The sequence below is a fragment of the Mizuhopecten yessoensis genome, unplaced genomic scaffold, assembly GCF_002113885.1.
Source record: "Mizuhopecten yessoensis strain PY_sf001 unplaced genomic scaffold, ASM211388v2 scaffold9299, whole genome shotgun sequence".
Classification (NCBI taxonomy): Eukaryota; Metazoa; Mollusca; class Bivalvia; order Pectinida; family Pectinidae; genus Mizuhopecten; species Mizuhopecten yessoensis.
The window spans coordinates 471,627-491,092 of record NW_018407978.1 but is presented as its reverse complement, the minus strand read 5'-3'; the positions used below and the strand labels follow the sequence as shown (position 1 = coordinate 491,092).

General features: G+C 36.0%; 1 protein-coding gene across 1 annotated transcript; it reads left to right on the top strand.

The window, feature by feature from the left end:
* The first annotated feature begins 261 nt into the window (after positions 1-261).
* On the top strand, positions 262-16,492 carry LOC110457691 (mucin-17-like). The gene is made up of 9 exons (XM_021509052.1): positions 262-644; positions 6,670-10,446; positions 10,636-10,827; positions 11,113-11,346; positions 11,928-12,065; positions 12,177-12,547; positions 13,084-13,174; positions 14,010-14,095; positions 14,517-16,492. Exons 1-9 carry the CDS (start codon positions 563-565, stop codon positions 14,580-14,582), a joined length of 5,037 nt encoding a protein of 1,678 aa, XP_021364727.1. The 5' UTR covers positions 262-562; the 3' UTR covers positions 14,583-16,492.
* The last annotated feature ends 2,974 nt before the right edge of the window (positions 16,493-19,466 follow it).

The following is a 19,466-nucleotide window of genomic DNA, read 5'->3' as shown; positions in this document are numbered from 1 at the left end:
TCACGTGACGATGCTCGTACATGTCTGGTCGTAATACCGCCTGTACAGTGTCCATATCCACACATAATAATTTGCGCGTGTCGTGGTGATCAAAACTCATGAAGTCATAATAACCCTAATGCTTTTTATATGACGTTGTTGTGTATTTTGTAACTACTGAACACTCCCGATGATGAATGAAATCTCAGAATTATATGATATTTCTATGTTAAATGTTTCTAAATGGCTTTGCGCGCTAGGTGAGGGTGTCAGGTGTGGGGACATCATTGACGGCGGAGACAGGGGTTATTACATTAAAACTCTAAATCGTGACAGCGCGCTTGCATATTAATTAGGCAAAAACGTATATAGTTAATATTAATGAGAACTTGCTTCAGAAAGGTATATAATACCAACAGATCATCCCGGTGAACACGCGAACGAAGTTAGCTCCTTAGTCAAGTCATCTACCATTACGGGGGGCCTACATCTGGCAGAATGACTTAACAATCACAGGGAACGTAACATTTCGGAGCTCTTCTTTTAGTTGAATGTTCATGAGAGCTGACTTTATTCAACAATAATGGCAAAATTTGAACTTTTACCTGTTTTGCTTTCGTTTCTGTACATTTGGATTTTATTCTCGCCTTCATTGGGCCAAGACGGTAAGTGTATTCTTTGTAATTTAGCTCATTTCGAAATACCATAATTCCTGAATCATCAGTTACAAACAAGTGAAACTTTCATTAATTCCTTGTAAATTACCACAACATCTATTTAATGAAAGGCTTTAAGAAAAGCTTTGTTTAATCAGGAAACGATAGGCATATGGATTTTGCTGATTCTGGTGATAGGTAAAATATGTTCTTTTTGTACAAATTATTGATCTTTAAGAATTTGTTACATTATATGTAGATTATTTCCATCTACATTCAGATCTAAAGTAGATTTAAGCTTCTCTTACTTTCCCAATATAATGAGGTAGTCGTACAGCTTTCTTTAAAACAATTAAACATAATAAATATGATCATTATTTCTATATCACTGATATTTTGCATGGGTGGTGGTTGTAGTAATTATATGACTTGGAAGATGACCTATAGGATAATCTCAACCGATTATTTACAATAAAATATTATTTAAATTCCTTTATATATTGTGTACATAGAACCTACATATTAAATTCGATTTCATTGCTATTTCATTAAAATACGCTTGCTGAGGTAAAGGGAGACAAATCAACGAAAGACAGGAAATTAATTACACTAGCATTGTGTAGTCTGTCACAAGTGTTAACGCCATCTGTGACGTCATAACCAGACGAAACCTATGTGACGTCATTCTAAGGTGAAATCTTGTAGTAGGTTTGGTAACCTGTGCTATTTTGATGATTTGTAATAGAAACTATTTACGAGTAAATTTTGCCTCTTTAAACTTCAGCAACTATGTTTAATATATTATGTGTAAAATAAAAATTCCGATGGTACGTTACACATCTTAGCAAACCAAACGTATGTCCCTATAAGTTTCAAATAGTATGTAGGATGTATTTCGAACACTGTATACGCTAATACATCAGACTGAAAGGAATGGGATCCATCTAGGGTTGTATGAAGTAGATATCAACGAAGTTATAAGTCACATAAAGTGATACAATGACTATATGACTTTTAATGCGGTACATAGCCAGTAGGTTATGGAAACAATATATCATTTGTACTAGTTTAAACCACATTCACGATGAACTTTTCATGATTTTAAATAAGCCAAATGGAATGTTAAACGTGATGACAAATTTCTTATTGTCAACTTTTCCCTCCTTTGTAATAATGTACGTGTCTCCTCTGTTTATGGAGTTATCCCAGGTCACCGTTGATTCGCATCCTCAGAACTTCTTCACCTGATCTATATGTCAAACTTTTTGTGGCATATCAGTTCTTTTTACATTTTAACTATACAGTCAGGGTTTTGTTTCGATAGTTATACAACCTACTCTGAAAATGTCGGGGTTTATATTGGTGATAATCCAATCAACTCTAAAGACTTTAGTGGTCTATAACAGTAATACTCCAGTGTACTCGCATATGTCTGGGTTAAGTACCGGTATTACTCGGATATACTCTTAAGGTGTCGGATTTGTTTTATAAGGAAAAGTTAAACTACACTGAAGAGTCAGGGTTATATACTAGTAACATGCTAATTTACTAGTAAGAAACAAGGGTTATGTACAGAAAATATTCTTTTCTTAAGAAATCAATATCTGTATCAGTAATACTCCAATCTACAACGAAGTAATTCATTTTTTTTGGTGACCTACATATTTTTCTTGGATATATCACGTATTCCGGAAACGGTTGAATATCAGTATATCTTCAAGGTCCTGCCATTTCTTCCTAATTTCTTTGGGATTTGTTTTAATCTTGTAAAACACAAAGCCAACTCATGATGAGCGATAACGATTGACATAGATTCTATTGAGTTAATTTTCAAGTATGGTTTGCCCCGAGGCTTGCTTTATAGATTTGCTCTATAATTCACTCGACTGGACATATATCACAGTCATACTTCAGAGTTTGGATACCCTGGAACAAAAGTGTTATTCATACACTCAATATCTGAATACTTTGATTAGGCATGACTCATTCATAAGCATTTGTTCTTTTCCAAATTTGCGTAATTGATGCATTCGGTAATATTATCATTCAAGCTTTTGATCGAAGCGTGCAGTCCTTATTTGTCGCAAAACCAGAAACTTTATTAAATCCAAATAACGGTTAAGTTCATGAACAATTTTCGTTCAATTTTGTGTGGTCATGAAATGTCGTCTAAGCAAAAAATTAAATCGAATTGACAGTTAAATTGACATTCCGATATGTTGTTTGATAAAAATGTAATCATGTATTTTTGACAGCGCCGATTCATTTACCTGTCTTCAATGATAATGCAACTGCCAATTTTACAAAAAAAAATATCGCATAAACGAGTGTTATCACAGATCATACTGGTTAAACCGGGAGTCAGATTATATTATCTGTTTACCGCATTTTGATAGAAGGATATTGATGTAATATGAATCATGTCCAAAGCATCTCCTCTTGTTAGGGACATTTATTCATTGCTTATTTGACAGGCCTAGGGTTAAACATAAGTTCAATGAAAATATCCCCAGCATTTATAATAGGTTAGTTAATGTTTCTGAACATGTACAATTTAGCTCCATTCATGTATGTTTTGTAAGACCTGGACAGGCGTACCTAGTGACACTTAATTCAAATAGCACTCTTACAATGCACGCACGTCCTTGTACTATCGTCTCCTATTAAACCTACCCTTCCAAGTTACTCTTAATTCACACAATACTAAATATGGCGTAAGATTAGTGAGACATAAGCAAATTGGCAAACATGTGTATGTTATTTCATTTTAAAGAACCTTCGAGTGTGATGTTTGGGAACAAACGAACGTATCTTAAACATGTATAGTGTCTGTATTTGTGCCTTAAGGTCAAAGCTTTACGTTGACAATGAAAGTCATGTTTAATTGATTGATGGGGCTTTACATCCCATTTCCGGTTATAACCGAGCCAGGTACAAACTAGGACAATCGTGCATATTGACTAATTGCCAATTCAAGAGACCATATTAAAGTGTAATCAAACTGAAATGTCACAAATCCAATACGGTAATACGACATTCAAATCAAACAAATTATAATGAGATGAGGCTAGACATGGGTACCTAGAAGTACGCCAGTTGATATACAGACTAAATAAGATAGAACGGAATGATTGCAATGATCGGGTATTGGAACACATGTTGTCAATATTCCACCGAACTTTCAGATTTATGTATTCGTGATGACTGCAAGTTCCATGTAATTAAATCATAAATAATACGTGTAATTATAATCTATATGATATAACGGCACTCTTTTGTAGAACCTTTATTCAATAATATACTGTCTTCGGTGTATACTGAATATGGTGTAATGACGTCACACTGTGTATCACACAAATCATCAGTAGTGTTATCGCATAATATTTTCATGTTTAGCTAAAAAATGATGGGCGCTACTGTACATATCTTCATATGATTAATTTCTTTGTACATGTAAATGTCATTTTCTCTCAAAAGAATGACAGAATAAGTTTTTTGTAATTCGTAATTTTTATCTTTTGTCTATATTTGTAATATAAAACCCTCCCAAATGTAGTCAAATAGTGAGCTTCGCTTAGACCACAATCTACTCGGTACCTCTTCACCATATTCCCGGTGACATCGCCTATATATCACCAAGGTGTGTGCAGCCTTGTGTGTTTCTGTATATCTGTAAAGCCCTGTCTCTAAACATTCCCGCCCAGTTTCGTCTCGTGGTCAAATGTCGATTACTTCCGTCATTCCGCGGTCAACTTTAGGTATTTACATGCACAAGTGACAGTTATGTACAAATATTTACATCTTCTTTACATACTGGATACGGGCATGTTTACCTGTAAGAAAAACCATCAAGAATAGGTTGTACATACGCCACACCATATCTCCCTCTCTCTGACAGACGGACACTGACAACGACATAGAATGCTCCAATAGGAAAAGCAACACATTTGATAAAACAGATGTAAACCAAATGGTTTATATGTCTAGCACTGCTTGATTTTAAGACATCGTTAGTTTTTAAAATACGTTTATTCATTGTAAGTGTTCAATAATATTTAGTTTTTATCTGGCTAAAAAAACAAATATTCATCTAAAAAGAAGACAGTGCTTTGAACACCATAAATGCAAACATAGTGTGTAATACAACAAATGCCGCAATACAGCACAATTAAACTCAAGTAAAGTGTCTTACTCAAGGACACGACAAAATGTCACCCTCAGTAGGGAAGGGAACACCACAAAATGTCACCCTCAGTAGGAAAGAGAACACGACAAAATGTCACCCTCTGTAGGGAAGGGAACACCACAAAATGTCGCCCTCTGTAGGGAAGGGAACACCACAAAATGTAAACCACTGTAGGGAAGGGAACCTATAATCATTAGGCCAGTAGGTACTTCCAGCCGTGGTATCTGGACCCCTCCCCTTCCACGTTGTTTTGTTTACCTTTGTGCATATTGTTCCTTTTGTTGCTGCATGTAGCCAAAAACCTGTGTCTTCTGATCATGGAAATGTCCAATAAAACTATAAAAGTATCTGTAATATATGTATAACTGTGTATATCTATCTACACAATATCCTTAATATAAAGCCCCTTGTTATATTTGCCACCTCCCTTACTCCAAACATATTTCAAGGTTTCCTTTTCTCGTTTTCCCTTTTATAAATCCTGTATCTGAACAAATGGTGGCTGTAAATCGAGGTTTTACTTTACCGATGAATCGATAACTAACAGGAAAAAGAGAGGATTACCTTATATTGTTATCGCCTAAAGTATGTTTTTTTTAAACATTTCTATAAGAGATTTTAATACTGTATTGTACGATGTATACTCTTCTAAAACATCTGACGACGCCCACACTGGGTGTTCTCATTTTTGTCCTTTTGATCGGTGTTTCGCCGAAAATATTGCTGTCTCTAAGATATGTGCATTCTGTAAGACAATAGATTTGTCATGCCAACGACACGTACATATAAGATACATAATAGCATTATCAAATGCAATTGTAGCATTATTCATTTCATTTCAAACATTGTTCTTCTTATTTTACACCAGTATAATACTATGATAATTCTATTGGGTTACAGTTATATTTAACATTCATATTAAAATACTACATATTAACAGAGAAAGACCCTACGAAGCATTGCATATAAGAAAACACTGTATGCATTGAATATTTGTTAATGACACATTGTTCCATAGTAAAAGTATTTCTGTATAATAAAACGATTATTTATTTTCATTCATAATTTCAACAACATAAGTAATCAGTATACAGACACTAATAAGCATCAATCTATAATACTTACAAGGTATAACAATGGAAGGGAAATGGTAATGATGACATTATGAACGCTTCAACAGATTGACACAAATGCTTTGCATCTAATTATTGTTTCAGTCATATTAAAATTAGATTTGTCCATATTTTCTATCGATCATCTTGTGTTATAACAGATGGGTCTTGTCACGATCATACCCATCAGTATCTGACTTATTCACCCACTGACTGGATGGTACGCCCCCGCCACCTTTCAACGGGCAATCTTACGCATTCTTATAAAAACCCTTCTCCAAAACCGTTCATGTTATCTATATCAATACTGCTGTCATAAGGAATTAACAGACGTGAACGTTTGGCATGTATACCATTGCTTACCAATTGGGGGTCGATACATAGAGGATATTTAATGATCTCCAACTGAATAGCAACTATATTTCACGAGTAAAAACACAAGTGAAAAATATAAGTATAATCTGCCATACTTATCTGTATCTTTGTAAGTTGGGTCTCGAAGTCGGTATTACAAATATTGGTAAGACCCATTCAATTGTACAAGAGCCAATCCTGACATACGTCATACTTGATACTTGGCCGTATGACTTATGGGTATCTACGATATAAAAGTTCTTGATAGTATCAAAATCTGAAGTTATGAAGTGATTTGCTGACACTTTCCTGAATCAGGAAAATGTTAAATTTTCAGATACATTTTCTGTGATAATAATCTTGATTTTCTACATTATTTCAGAAGCTGCAGGGCCTGTCGATACAGAGAAAATTCCCGGTGTCGATTATGCATCTAACATGATGGCGTCAAATGCTACCTCGAGTAACGTGACGACTGGTGAAGAGATTGTCGATAGCAACAGTGCTATTCCTATGAACACTACAGATTTAGACAACAGCACGGCGACCAACGTTACGGCGGGTACCGGGAACGCTATAACTATAACAGACGACCTTAACACGAATTCTAGCCTTGTTAACACCACTTCTGGTTCTGTATCATTAGACGGAAATACAACGCTATCTGACAATTCTACTTTAACCTTATCGGATGTTAACTCGACGGCATCAGAAAACAGTACATTCGTGGATAATATTACCACACTTTCAAATAGTAATGCAGCTATTTCCGACAATAATGCAACAATATCGGAAAGTAACATAACTACATCAGATGGCAATATGACAACTTCTGACTTTAATGTAACGAGTTCGGTTAACAATTCAACCATGTCGGATGATATGACTAAGTTCAACAACATGACTATGTCAGGAAATATGACTTTGTCAGGAAAAATGACCATGTTAGAAAATATGACGTCAGAAAATATGACAGCAGTTAACGGTGATGATTTGTTTTCCGTGAATGTGACAACAAACAATGACACAGACATCGTTATTGGAGGGATCATAAACTCAACGTTTCTTGTTGACTCAAATACTACTTCCAGTAGTGACACTGGCACGGGCACTTCTGGCACAGACACCGGCACGGGCACTTTCAATGCAGACACCGGCACGGGCACTTTCAATGCAGACACTGGGACGGGCACTTTCAGTGCAGACACTGGGACGGGCACTTCCAGTACAGACACTGGGACGGGCACTCCAGGTACAGACACAGACACGGTCAATGAGGGCTTTGGGGACAATACAGGTCAGGCCACCTTCGACAACCCACCAAGCGGGGGTGTTGACCCGTTCGAAGATCCTTTTGGCAATCCATTCGGCGATGGTACCGACAGTGGTGATCCTTTCGGGGAGGAGCCCTTTGGCCCCGAAAATCCTACATTTGACTTATGTACTGAGCCACCATGTGAGCCCTCCATTTTACCCGCCACTACCCCTAAACCTGTTACCCAACCCCCACCACCTCCTCCACCTCCTCCACCAGCTGCAGCAACCAAAGCCTTCGATCGATTATTCAATGACCAAGAACAGTTTGAGCTTAAGAGACTCCCAAATTTTGCATTTCCTCCTGCGAATCCAGAAATTCAAAGCAAACAAAACAGGCAAGACGCTTTTGAAGAATTGAGAAAACATAGAATCGCAAGATTACGAGCTTTATTTAGTTCATTTAATGCAGGCGTCCCTGCCGTTGGCGGTCTCAGCTTTTTTAATCCATCTAAGGAGTTTTCATCATTAACGCAGAATGCAGGAAATCAAATTAATTTTCCAAATAGCGGTTTGAGTCCGAGGGAAAATACTAACCAATTTCCTAGTGATAATGATATATTTAGTTCACCTCGACTAAGAGAAAATACGGCTAATAGTAACGGTAACAATGTGAACCTCGCCAATTCTAATGCACATAAAACTTCTGAAAACATAATTGAACAACCTGCTGAAACCGTGCGTCCATTCAATCCCCCGCCTTCACTAAATCGTGACCCTGCCACACCTACACGAATAGTTGAGGTTAGTAGAGTAGTGCCCGGTGGAGTCGCTCCTCCCCCTCCCCCTCCCCCTCAACTAGATAAGTCCATAAATAGAGATTCCACCTTCATCAAATTGTTTGGACAAATAGGCACAAGAGAACCAGAAAGATCAAAGATTGGATCTACGAATACGGTAAACACAAATACCAATTCTGCAAACACAAACAACAATTTTGCAAACACAAATAATAATTTTGCAAACACAAATAACAATTTTGCAAACACAAATAACAATTTTGCAAACACAAATAACAATTTTGCAAGCACAAATAACAATTTTGCGAACACAAATAACAATTTTGCAAACACACATACAAATTTTGCAAACACGAATACAAATTTTGTAAACACAAATACCAATTCTGCAAACAGAAAAACTCAATCCTCAAATGTAAACATCGGTACAATCAATACTGGAAAGCAACCATTCGCTTGGCCTTATCAGGTGCCAGGATCGTCAGGCAGGTCCACGTCCTCTAAAACGGCCTCCGCCCAGAGAGTGGTTAGTAGTGTGGTCAACGAAGGACCTGCGCTTTCGAGCTGGCTGGATACAACACCATTCCTGAGCGATTCTGCTGGTGGCCGAATCATTGATACGTCGGCTATGTCCTCCATATCCTCATCTAATACAATAGATAAGACAGGTGGTCAGGCGGCGTCGCGTATAGGAATACCTTTCGTTGGGTTAGGAGATTTAGATACTTTTAACATTAAAGAAAAACCAGCCAATACAGCAGATAGGGTTTCGTCTGGTGGAAGTACAACTTCAACTGGAAGAAACAGAAGTCCCCCAGTAGTACCCGGGGTACCATTGAACGCTGACACTGCGGTTCAAAATCATCCGATGAATGTAAATAGCAATCCATTTTCAGCTAGACGTCCTGGTGTCCCATCATGGGACAGGACGGATCCTGCACTTGTTGAGTTTGGGACATCAAGCCGTTCATCGATGCCCTCAAAGAATTTAGCTAATACCTGGCGGAGCGCACAACTACCCATTGCCAGTTCGAAGACTTCTCAGAATTCTAGATCTTCCGGAATGCAACAAAACAAACCACCAACTAGAGATCCTCCCTTTATTTTTAAACCAAAGCCGTCATCAAACCTAGGGAGAAACATTTTTGATAACCGACGACAATCGTCTACCTCTGATATCCAGCAACCACCTCCTCCTCCATCGAAAACGGAAGCTTCGTTGTTTAATCCATCCAAGTTTGAGCAACCTCCTCCTCCAAGAAACCTGCCTTTTTCAAACATACCACCTCCTCCCCCACCACCTGGAAGGATAGGTTATGACGCCTCTGAAATATTTGCTAAGATAACGGGTGCTTCATTTGGGAGGTCAGGAACAGGTGAAAGTGTCATTACAACCAAGCGTTCACCTAGATTAATAGAGGATAGACTCTCTGCTATGAATGGCGACCCTGGCTGGGACAACACATTCTTTAATCATCCAGCTGTTAAAAAGAACCCATCAGGTATTCACAAGCCTTTCGTATTGCCATCAGTTCCAAAGAGTTTTTTACCTGCTGCAGAAAATAATGTAAACCCCTTCCAAAACACCTATCCCCTGGAAAGTTTAAAGACAGAAACGTTACCAGAAATCTATGCATTAGTTACAACAACAGAAGAGGCACTAACAACAACAATGTTTCCCGAAACAACGACGATAGACACATTACCGTCTAGCGTAGATCCTCTATCAGATTACGCAACTGCTACAACATTACCAGATAGCTCTCCTGGAGATGTTAGCTTTACCACTGATACTATAAATATCCCTACGGAAACAACAACAACAACAGTTCCTGTAGCTACTATGAACGAATATGTTACTACTACAGTTCCAGTTGTCGAGTCTTCCACAAATCCACTTATCGATCTTCAAGGATCTAGCACACAGGCAAGTACCTCCAGTCCATTTATAGCTTCTAATGCAGCCACCAGTTCGAAGAGGTTAAACCAAATGCCAAATCAGCCAAACCCATCATCTGTTGTGCCAAACACCGAACCTCTATTGACCAGTAAAGCGCAGCCAGCAGACAATCAGGCAAAACTAAGGGAGTTCACCAATGCTGCAGGTAAGTCAGATACATCCAGCGATATGTTAAAATAAACAGAGGATAATAAAAGCGGATTGGCTCTACACTTACGTTATTCATTTTGCCAAATTGTATCTATCCTTTCCTCACAAGCATTGATAGATGATATATTCTGCACGCAACGCAAATATGGGTACGTGTATAATTAACATACTATTTTCAATACAGAAATCTGCCGAGACTGCAACTTCATCAACGGCTATTGTCGGCTTGAGTTACCTGGAAACTGTAACCGATTCATAGAATGCTCCAAACATGACAGAGAGGTGCGAGCGTTTGAAAAAGAATGTTCTCATGGTCTCTTCTGGCACCAAGGCAATCTCACTTGCGAACGACCTCTCCGTGTTAAATGCGAATTCGGTAGGTGCATTAAAAATAATATAATACAAAACATCAAAAGTATCCGGCTACTTGTCGTAAAGGGTTTTTAAAATTTGAATGAAGTAATGTTATCAGAAATCTATTGGATGAATGCACTAAAAACAAGTTGACACTACGTAGTATTTTTTTAATCGATGCCGAAGGATATATTTTTATCATAAAATACACAAACTTCACAATTTACCAAAATGATTTTTAGATAATAGTTTTGATTGAAATTTGTTTAATATAATACAGCAATACAATAATGTGCTATTTTTGCAGACCCTTGTTTAAACCGTGGCGTGTCAAACCACACGTACATAGGCAAATGTCGGGCGTACTGGAGTTGTAAGCGCAGCTACTCCAGCGCTCGATGCTGTGCCAAGGGGTACGGCTACGGACTTCAGGACGGCACGTACGGATGTATACCAATGCCTGACTGCCAGGACGACGGACACTGTATGTCCAAGGAGGAGAGGGCTAACCTTACACTAATTAATGCAAACAAACCTAAAGGTCAGCACCAGAATTGCAAATAAATAAACCCTGTTACATGTAGTTCTTGCTTCATTTAGACTTTGTATTTCCTTGTTTTTTTCACCCTTTGTATTAAATTAACACCCCGCTATACTACCACCATTCGTTCAGAGACATTTCGGCGTTATAAAAGGGCTTGGCAATAAATTGAAGGAAACATATGAAGGAATCCGTTAGAAAGGGAGGGGAGGGGCCTTGAAATATGATGGCGGTATATGAGGTGGCAAATGAAACGAGAGACATTATATCGAGGTTTTACTGTATACAGTTTTATAAGCTTGACATAATTGCATTGTTTTGGCTTTCGTGTTTACTATTTTACACGTGCATTATTGCATAGATGTGATATAGATATTCACACAATGAACAATTTCTGAAAACACGATACTTAACGTACGAAGATATTGTAACATACAAAACCAGTCAATACAAAAAAATCATATTTAACAAAAAAAGAAAAAAGAAAAAAATGACAAAATATTACCTTTTAACAGAAGTAATTTATCCTTCTTGGCCAGTCATATCTCTCTCTATATATATATAAAAAATGTTTTTTTCAGTGTGTACCTTGATGAACCATCCAACCGATCCTTTCAAGTACATGCGAGGTTCACACTCTCTACCATGTGCTCCGGGCACGCGGTTTGATCAGGAGGAATGCACTTGCATCACGAGTCAAGCGGCGCCCATTTCAAGAGGTAGATCTACTTTATAATTGTATTATCTGCCTGTAACATATAGTTGTTATGCTCTATTTCTGAACACACCACTCTTCACATATCAAAACGTGTATTTTCTTTAATTTAAAGTGTGCGCAAAGGATATGTACCTGGATTTCGAAGGCCTCATGTCAACAGCGTTCATGGACAAGTCCGGTCGTGGTAACACACTGTACCAGAACAATGTCTGGACAGACGACCAGGGCATCGCCAAGTTCAACAAAGACAGTACAATCACGCTCTGGAAGTATTCCAACCAGAACATAGGATCCTCTATAGCTATTACCTTCCGATTTCTGTCGTATCGCTACACCTCCCGGATGCAGACATTATTATCTAATTGTGATCAGCTAACCGGAATCGCTGCAATCGATATTACACTAGATACATGGAAGAGTGTCATCGACTTTAAAATTGAAACTACCCACAGTCCAGGGAATAAAATATCTCTAGCGTACAATGTAAGTTCAGACTGCACAGTTCTTCTATTATTCATAACATATTAACTACGACAAAAAATGATGTATATATTTCTTTTTTTGAAGAGATATAGATTATAAAGTATACTGATACATAAACATGTTGTCGTATAATATCGCTGTTTTCAAATAACGTGCAATTTGAAATCGATAAAGCAAACACGAGATATTCAGAATCAGATTGAATCACACCACCTGGCCTTACTTTATTCTAATGGGATTTTTTCTTATTAAATCCCCCAAACAAATGGGGGACTTCTTGGTTTTACTCTGTTTCTTCTACGGCCTCTGATTTGTCGAAACTAGATATTGGTTGCGTTTGCTTACATTTGGTATGCAGGTGTATTTTTGCATCTTTGCGGCTCTGCGAGCAGATTTGGGGACTTCTGTAATTGTCCCCCATTACATGTAGTGTTTGTTTAATTTGCTTTTCAAATACGAATAAAATTATTAATTAAATTCACTTATTTAGCATTAAAGTATTAAGTCTAACGCATCTGATTTATGTTCATCAACAGCCTCTCCAATGGAACAATGTGACTTTGATCTATGATGGAGGAAGTTTTGTTGCCGCTGTGGACGATGCATATGAACTGATGTTCATCCAAGGTATGTCCATTTTAGGTTTTAATGTTGCACGTAATACGTGGATAAAACTTGTACGAGTGTGTATAGGGGAAATACAATGGTGGGCAGGGGTTGCGATAAGACTTGGATTATTACGATAAAAATACTACATTTTAATTATAAAAATACGTGTCAAGTATTGGAGTATATCCTGTTGTTTTATCTGAAATTTAAATTACAAGCCAGCACAGATAGTAATTATCTGAATATTTCGTTCCGATCTATGACAATGCTGGTTGTATTCTAAATAGAATACTAATTATGCTAGAAGTTATATTATTTACTCTAGCTCTTCAATATTTTTAATAATTTAAATGGTACTGGACACCGAGTATATTTGTTTGTTACTTCAATGTACAGTTGTATGACGTAGTTTATATCTTAACATCACAACCCGAGAAATCCAAAAAGTTGTCGGCGAAAACCGCAACTGTAAGTGACATAACTGGATATCTTTCAAAGTTCACTGCCATACAAGTTTAGAAAAGTGTCACCATAATTTGTAAATATTTTTTCCTGCAGTTTTGTCACATGCCAGCTTGAGATTAACGTGACAGTGTTGTATATTGCCTGGAAAGAGAAGCAACATATTACATGTTAATTTGTGCTTGTTCTGTGCTAGTAAACTCTCTGTTTTTTATTACTCTGTTTTACAATTACCAGCCATATTCTCAAACTATACTTATACATGTATAATGTATAAATCAGTTCCAACAATTAAACTCATTACGATTTTACCTATTTTTTACCAAACGAATTCGTCGACAAAACTTCGCAAAGTTGATTGTTTTGTAAGTAATTGTTTTCTTTTTATAAGGTGAAATCCCAAGTAAGCATCCGCCCCTTGTGATAGGAGGGTGCTCAGCTAAGAAAACGGAAGGCTTGCTCGGGTTTGTCGATGATGTAAGCTGCATAACTAATTACATTTTCTTGTGGTCTTATATTTTAAAAATAAATGAAGTAAAACTATTATTCAAATAATTACTCTATCGAAAACATGTATATATATTATGCATAAAGGATCCTCGTTCCTCTGCAGGCAAAACAAATAGAGAACCGTCATGGGTTTTCGGGAGTATATACAGTGGCCTCCCTTTTTGACATGGGTACTGTAACAGTTTTTAATGCAAATTAACAGTATTTCTGCAGAGGGACAGGGATCTTTAAACTGTTAGTTTTCAATGAACCCATAATATATTAGTATTCCACATAAAATATTTATTGATCCAAGTGAAAATGTTACTAACTAATTTTTTTATATTTTCTCCATATAGAGTTCAAGTAAACTTAAGAAATGAAACCATATATTTTTCAATATTTCCAGGTATCAATATACAACGGATGCATACCAGAAGATCTTAAAAATACCTATCTCTTCGCCAGGAAATAATTCTTTTTCTGAAAAACTTGCGTGACTACCAAGCTCCGGGAAATTATTTCCTGCTCAAACCCATACTACAGAGAAACAATGGAAGATATAAAAAAAACTCGGTAAAGCTGGTACATAGACGTGATGTGTGTGTATGTCTTACCGTTGATGGTGAAATAGGGAAATATGACAAGGTGATACTTTGAATACAACATATATTCCTTGACCCATAGGTAGACATGATGTAACATGGTATTAATGAAAGTCCGGAATGCATTGTGCACAACGAGTTGTTTCCTAATAAACGAGGAGATGAATGGCAGTAACACCTGCCAGACGTGAAAGAAATATGATCATACACGTGAAACGGATTCCATTTATCTAACCCATCTTACAAACAGAGAGGTGTTGAGATAGTAACCGCGTTAGTTAACAGAAATATACGGTACATTGTCTTGAAATGATATTTTACTTTGTAACAAAGTTACTTGTGTAATATAATTTAAATAGCGTTTCTTAGAAAGCAAAATATTGCATCCCGGTGTAAATTACTCATCCTACCTCTAGATCACTTCATCCATAAGATGTTTAACCCCCATGTGACCATGCAAACTCACGCGGCAGAAAGGTAAATGGATAGAAATATTTCCAAGAGCGAAAATTAACACAGAAATATTTGCTACAGATTTCTATGTAAAATTCATTCAAACACAAGATGTTGAAAAAACATTTTTGAATTATACAGCAAGGATCTGTTAGATCAAAAAGATATCCTACAGACAATTTGATGTTGTTAAACAATGTTTATTTATATCATTACAATTATCACGATTATCATTATCATCATTAACATTGTCATTTCAGTTAATCATTTAATTTAATCAATATTGATTTTTTTTTGTATCGAAAAAGTCATTTTATTATACATCCACATGGGTAAAATTGCTTCAGCTATTGAATATACCAGCTCTTTTGTCTATATATCAGAGTATAGCAAAATCGTAATCATGACAAAATTGCATTTTCCTGAGAGTAAATGTTTCTATACGTCAAAAATGTGAAAGACATTTACATTTGAGGCTTTATAAACTTTTCACATTATTGTCAAATATATTGCTTTACCCCACAAATATTTTTTGTCTATTTAATGAGAGGCATGACGACACATGTCAACATGGCGAATCAGAGAGTGGCATGATGAATATTAGTACAATGTTAAGGAAACATTTCAAAATTATGTGAAACAAAGATGAACTATAGTTTACATACATCGATAATTTCCTAAAGTTCATACTTAATATGATATGATGGGTATCAAATCCATTTAGTTATTTTATATTTAAATACCATATCCACTATATAAAACAATGTGTTTAAAATGTGTATGACATACGTCATAGCATCAAAGATGACATGTTTAACCCTAAACTTTAAATCCTTCCATGGGAATTGTCACGTCGTTTAATAACGTCTAATATGACGTCACATGTATGCATGCCCTATCAGAATGTGACATGTTGAATATTTGAAATATGCTAACTAAATCATTTAAAAATCTCCTTCTTATATTGTATTTGAAATGATTATTATAGATAAATATGAACATATATGATCATAATGTATTGTTATAATCATCAGGTGGAACAGCACGACAGAAATTATTACACTATATAATTTCTTGTAGAGACACGGCACTCCATACGTCATCTGGGAAAGGTGATATAGGCAATACTGAAGTAGACTGCTCATTTTACATATATTGATCAATTTATCACACTGTAATTATGCATATTGTGGAAAGGCGTTGATTCTTTTCACTATAAGCATGTTTGGCAAAGCACAAAACAATTATTTATTCATATGTTGCCATTTTTGTACTGTAAAAGTTTTAATGTCTTTGTTGGAACCAAAATAAAATTTATCTTTGTGTGTAAAGTTGTTTGTATATTTAACCGTTCGTCCTCAAGTGAAGGAAAGTGATGTGAATATTTTAGCTCAGTAATTGAATGCGTTTTTGATACAATTACATGCAGGCATTTCATTGTTTCCTGGTTGCAATTAAAGGGAATGAGTAAAGGAACTTAATTTAATCTGTAACTGTTTTAGCCAATCAGAGGGCACTTCGAAACAGTTCTTAACACATACGGAATAATAAATAGTAAAAAAAACCTTGAAGTCCCATATATCTGAGATAAACAGGAGCTGCAGCGATACTCTCATATTGCAATACATCTTGCCTCTTACACATTTACACATGCACATCAATACTTATGTGAAGCATTGTGTTTCGCTACGGTATCTTTGATATGTTTTGCCATGATAACAGAAACGGAATGAAATAGTGATTATTGTAAGAGAAAAAAAGTCAAAATATTTTTTAGGGAGAATAAAAAGTATACAGTGGGCAGTCAGTCATCCCATTTTAGAAAGTGACTTAAAACAAATTGAAACAACAATATATAATGTTAGACGAGAAAATTCAATTACAATCAAATGAAAGGTTAGGCATATTCAAGTGCTATATCATTTTTATTGTAACCTCATTGTTACTATGACGTCAAATTCTGGCAATAGGTTTTATAGCACTATGTTTGCCATTTCCTTAGAGTGGCAATGCCCTGCGAATGTTCGTATACTGTTATGATTAACACGACGTTTTGGGAACTAATTCATACATACACGTTCGCATTCGATGGAGGAACCTTACATTCAAGAACCGTTCCTTTGCTCTATATTTCCGTGCCAATCATATTACATCTGGGTCATCGTTTACCTAAAATGAAATAATCTTGTACATCTACATGTCTAAGACGATCCTGCTGTTCTGTATTTAGGTACAATAGGTGTGCGATGAATACGGTCATAAATCCTGTCAATACGTACAGGATCCATGTGATGCCTTACCTCGTGACCAGGTCACGTCACATATACCTACAAATATACTTCATTGGCATACGTATTGTTAGCTTTACCAAACATTTACTGGATTAGATATGATGTATCAAACAGTATTTCACATGATATAAATTCAATATTAACCATTACATGCAAAACACCGTTAACAATGCTCGCTAATGAATAAATCTCTACTTTTGATGTCATATTGTCCCTTTTCCTATAGGTTTGTATTCTTTCCGGACTAGTGGTTACTGTACGCTACTTGCCTTCAGTATGTAACAAATCGCCCACTCTACCTACGTGATTTGAATATACCACAAAAAATCAGTTGGATCATTTATGATGATTGATGAAAAATTAAACTCATGCAACAGGAAATTTCAAAATTAGCATCAATTTGATCGATATAGGCTATTGAGGTTGTACTTTAATGGAAACATGTGGGGTTATATTTAAAACAATGCCTAACCTATAAAGTGTAGATTAGTTAAGGTGACTAAGTTCGGGAATAAATTAGAAACGGAGGTCATTTGTTTGTAAAATGGCACTATATTGGGAAGATACCATCCCCTCTACAGCGAATTGGATAACACGCTTAAGAGCGTAAATGTCGATCGTTTGTTTTTAATAATTTCAAAAACAGATTGGTGGTTTTCAACAATTTCAAAATAATTAAATTGATTATTTGGCTATTGACATGTGAACATAAATGATTGAGCATTGATTAGATTTTGTAACGATGAAGTGTTACCAACAGAGTTTTCATAAATAGGTTTAATGAATAGGGATATTCTAACCCATGTTGAATCTTCCATGCTAATTTACAAAATATAGACATTATGCATGGCTTATTATGAATATTGATTATATCCCTTATATACACTGAAAATTTCACTTATGAAGACATATTCCCCTGAAAGCAAACTCCGCACCCCCACTATCTATACTAATTTAGACTAAATCAATGTGGTTTACCTTTTTAAAGTGACGTTATTTCAGAAATCTCAAACTAATTTTTTGCAATCTGTTTGAGACTTCTGTTGCAGCAGAAAACATGGTAAGCTGACAATAGAAGCCAATTTTTATAAAAACAAATGTTTTATAGGTGGATTGCTTACCTATTTTAAGTGTTGATGCTCTATAGCCAATTTATCAACTTATCTTTTGATACAATTCAGATGAAGTAAGGTAATTTTGAATAACAATTAGGGACACAAAACCTTCTTATATTTCAAATACAAATGCATATTCCAATCAGCATTTAGTATTTTATGTCAAACACTATTACGTCGCCTAATTGCAACTATTATGATGTTAATTAAATTTGCAAAATCAATGTTCAAGGTTCAGAACGAAGCATTAGAGCAATGTCTTTCTGTTGGGTTTTATTTTGTGTTCCTCTTCATGAATGTTGATATTGTAAATATAATAAAGGTGGCATTTTTTAGTTAAATGTCTTAATGATCAACAAAAATAGGTGTCGCTAATTGTTTTTAAAATATGTTGCAATTTCCGGTTTGTTTCATAAAATATCCACTGAGGGGTCAGCTGGAACAGTGGCATACATTCGCCAACAATATATATATATAACACTTCTTTGACCCATATATATATATATATATACAGTGCATAAGACATTCACACAGTATATATCATGAACCTGCCAATGGTATGAAGCAGAAAAACCTGTTACTGTCAAATCCAAATACAAAACACCAGATGATATAAGTGGATGGGACTTAAAAAAACTATTAAAGTCATGCAATTTGCTTGTTGTAATAATATCCCTGGTCCGCGCTTGATACTATTAGTGGTATATGGGCAAGATATAATGTACCTGTCCAGACCTTTATTACCTGTCATTTATCACAGATATTCTCCGCTCCTTTGAACGTTTCGCTCGACCGATTGCTAGCCCGTGTCCAACTCTGGTTGGTCAATATTATATCTGCCGAATTTCCGAAACGTATGTCAGATAAACGCCACTATTCACAATCATTTCCATGT

What these genes read in the sequence shown, in the direction of transcription:
- LOC110457691 (XM_021509052.1), top strand. Translation starts at nt 563, where the DNA reads ATGGCAAAATTTGAACTTTTACCTGTTTTGCTTTCGTTTCTGTACATT. An exon ending in TAATGCAAACAAACCTAAAG is followed by an intron (nt 11,347 to 11,927) that starts GTCAGCACCAGA and finishes TGTTTTTTTCAG; the next exon opens with TGTGTACCTTGATGAACCAT. An exon ending in AAATATCTCTAGCGTACAAT is followed by an intron (nt 12,548 to 13,083) that starts GTAAGTTCAGAC and finishes GTTCATCAACAG; the next exon opens with CCTCTCCAATGGAACAATGT.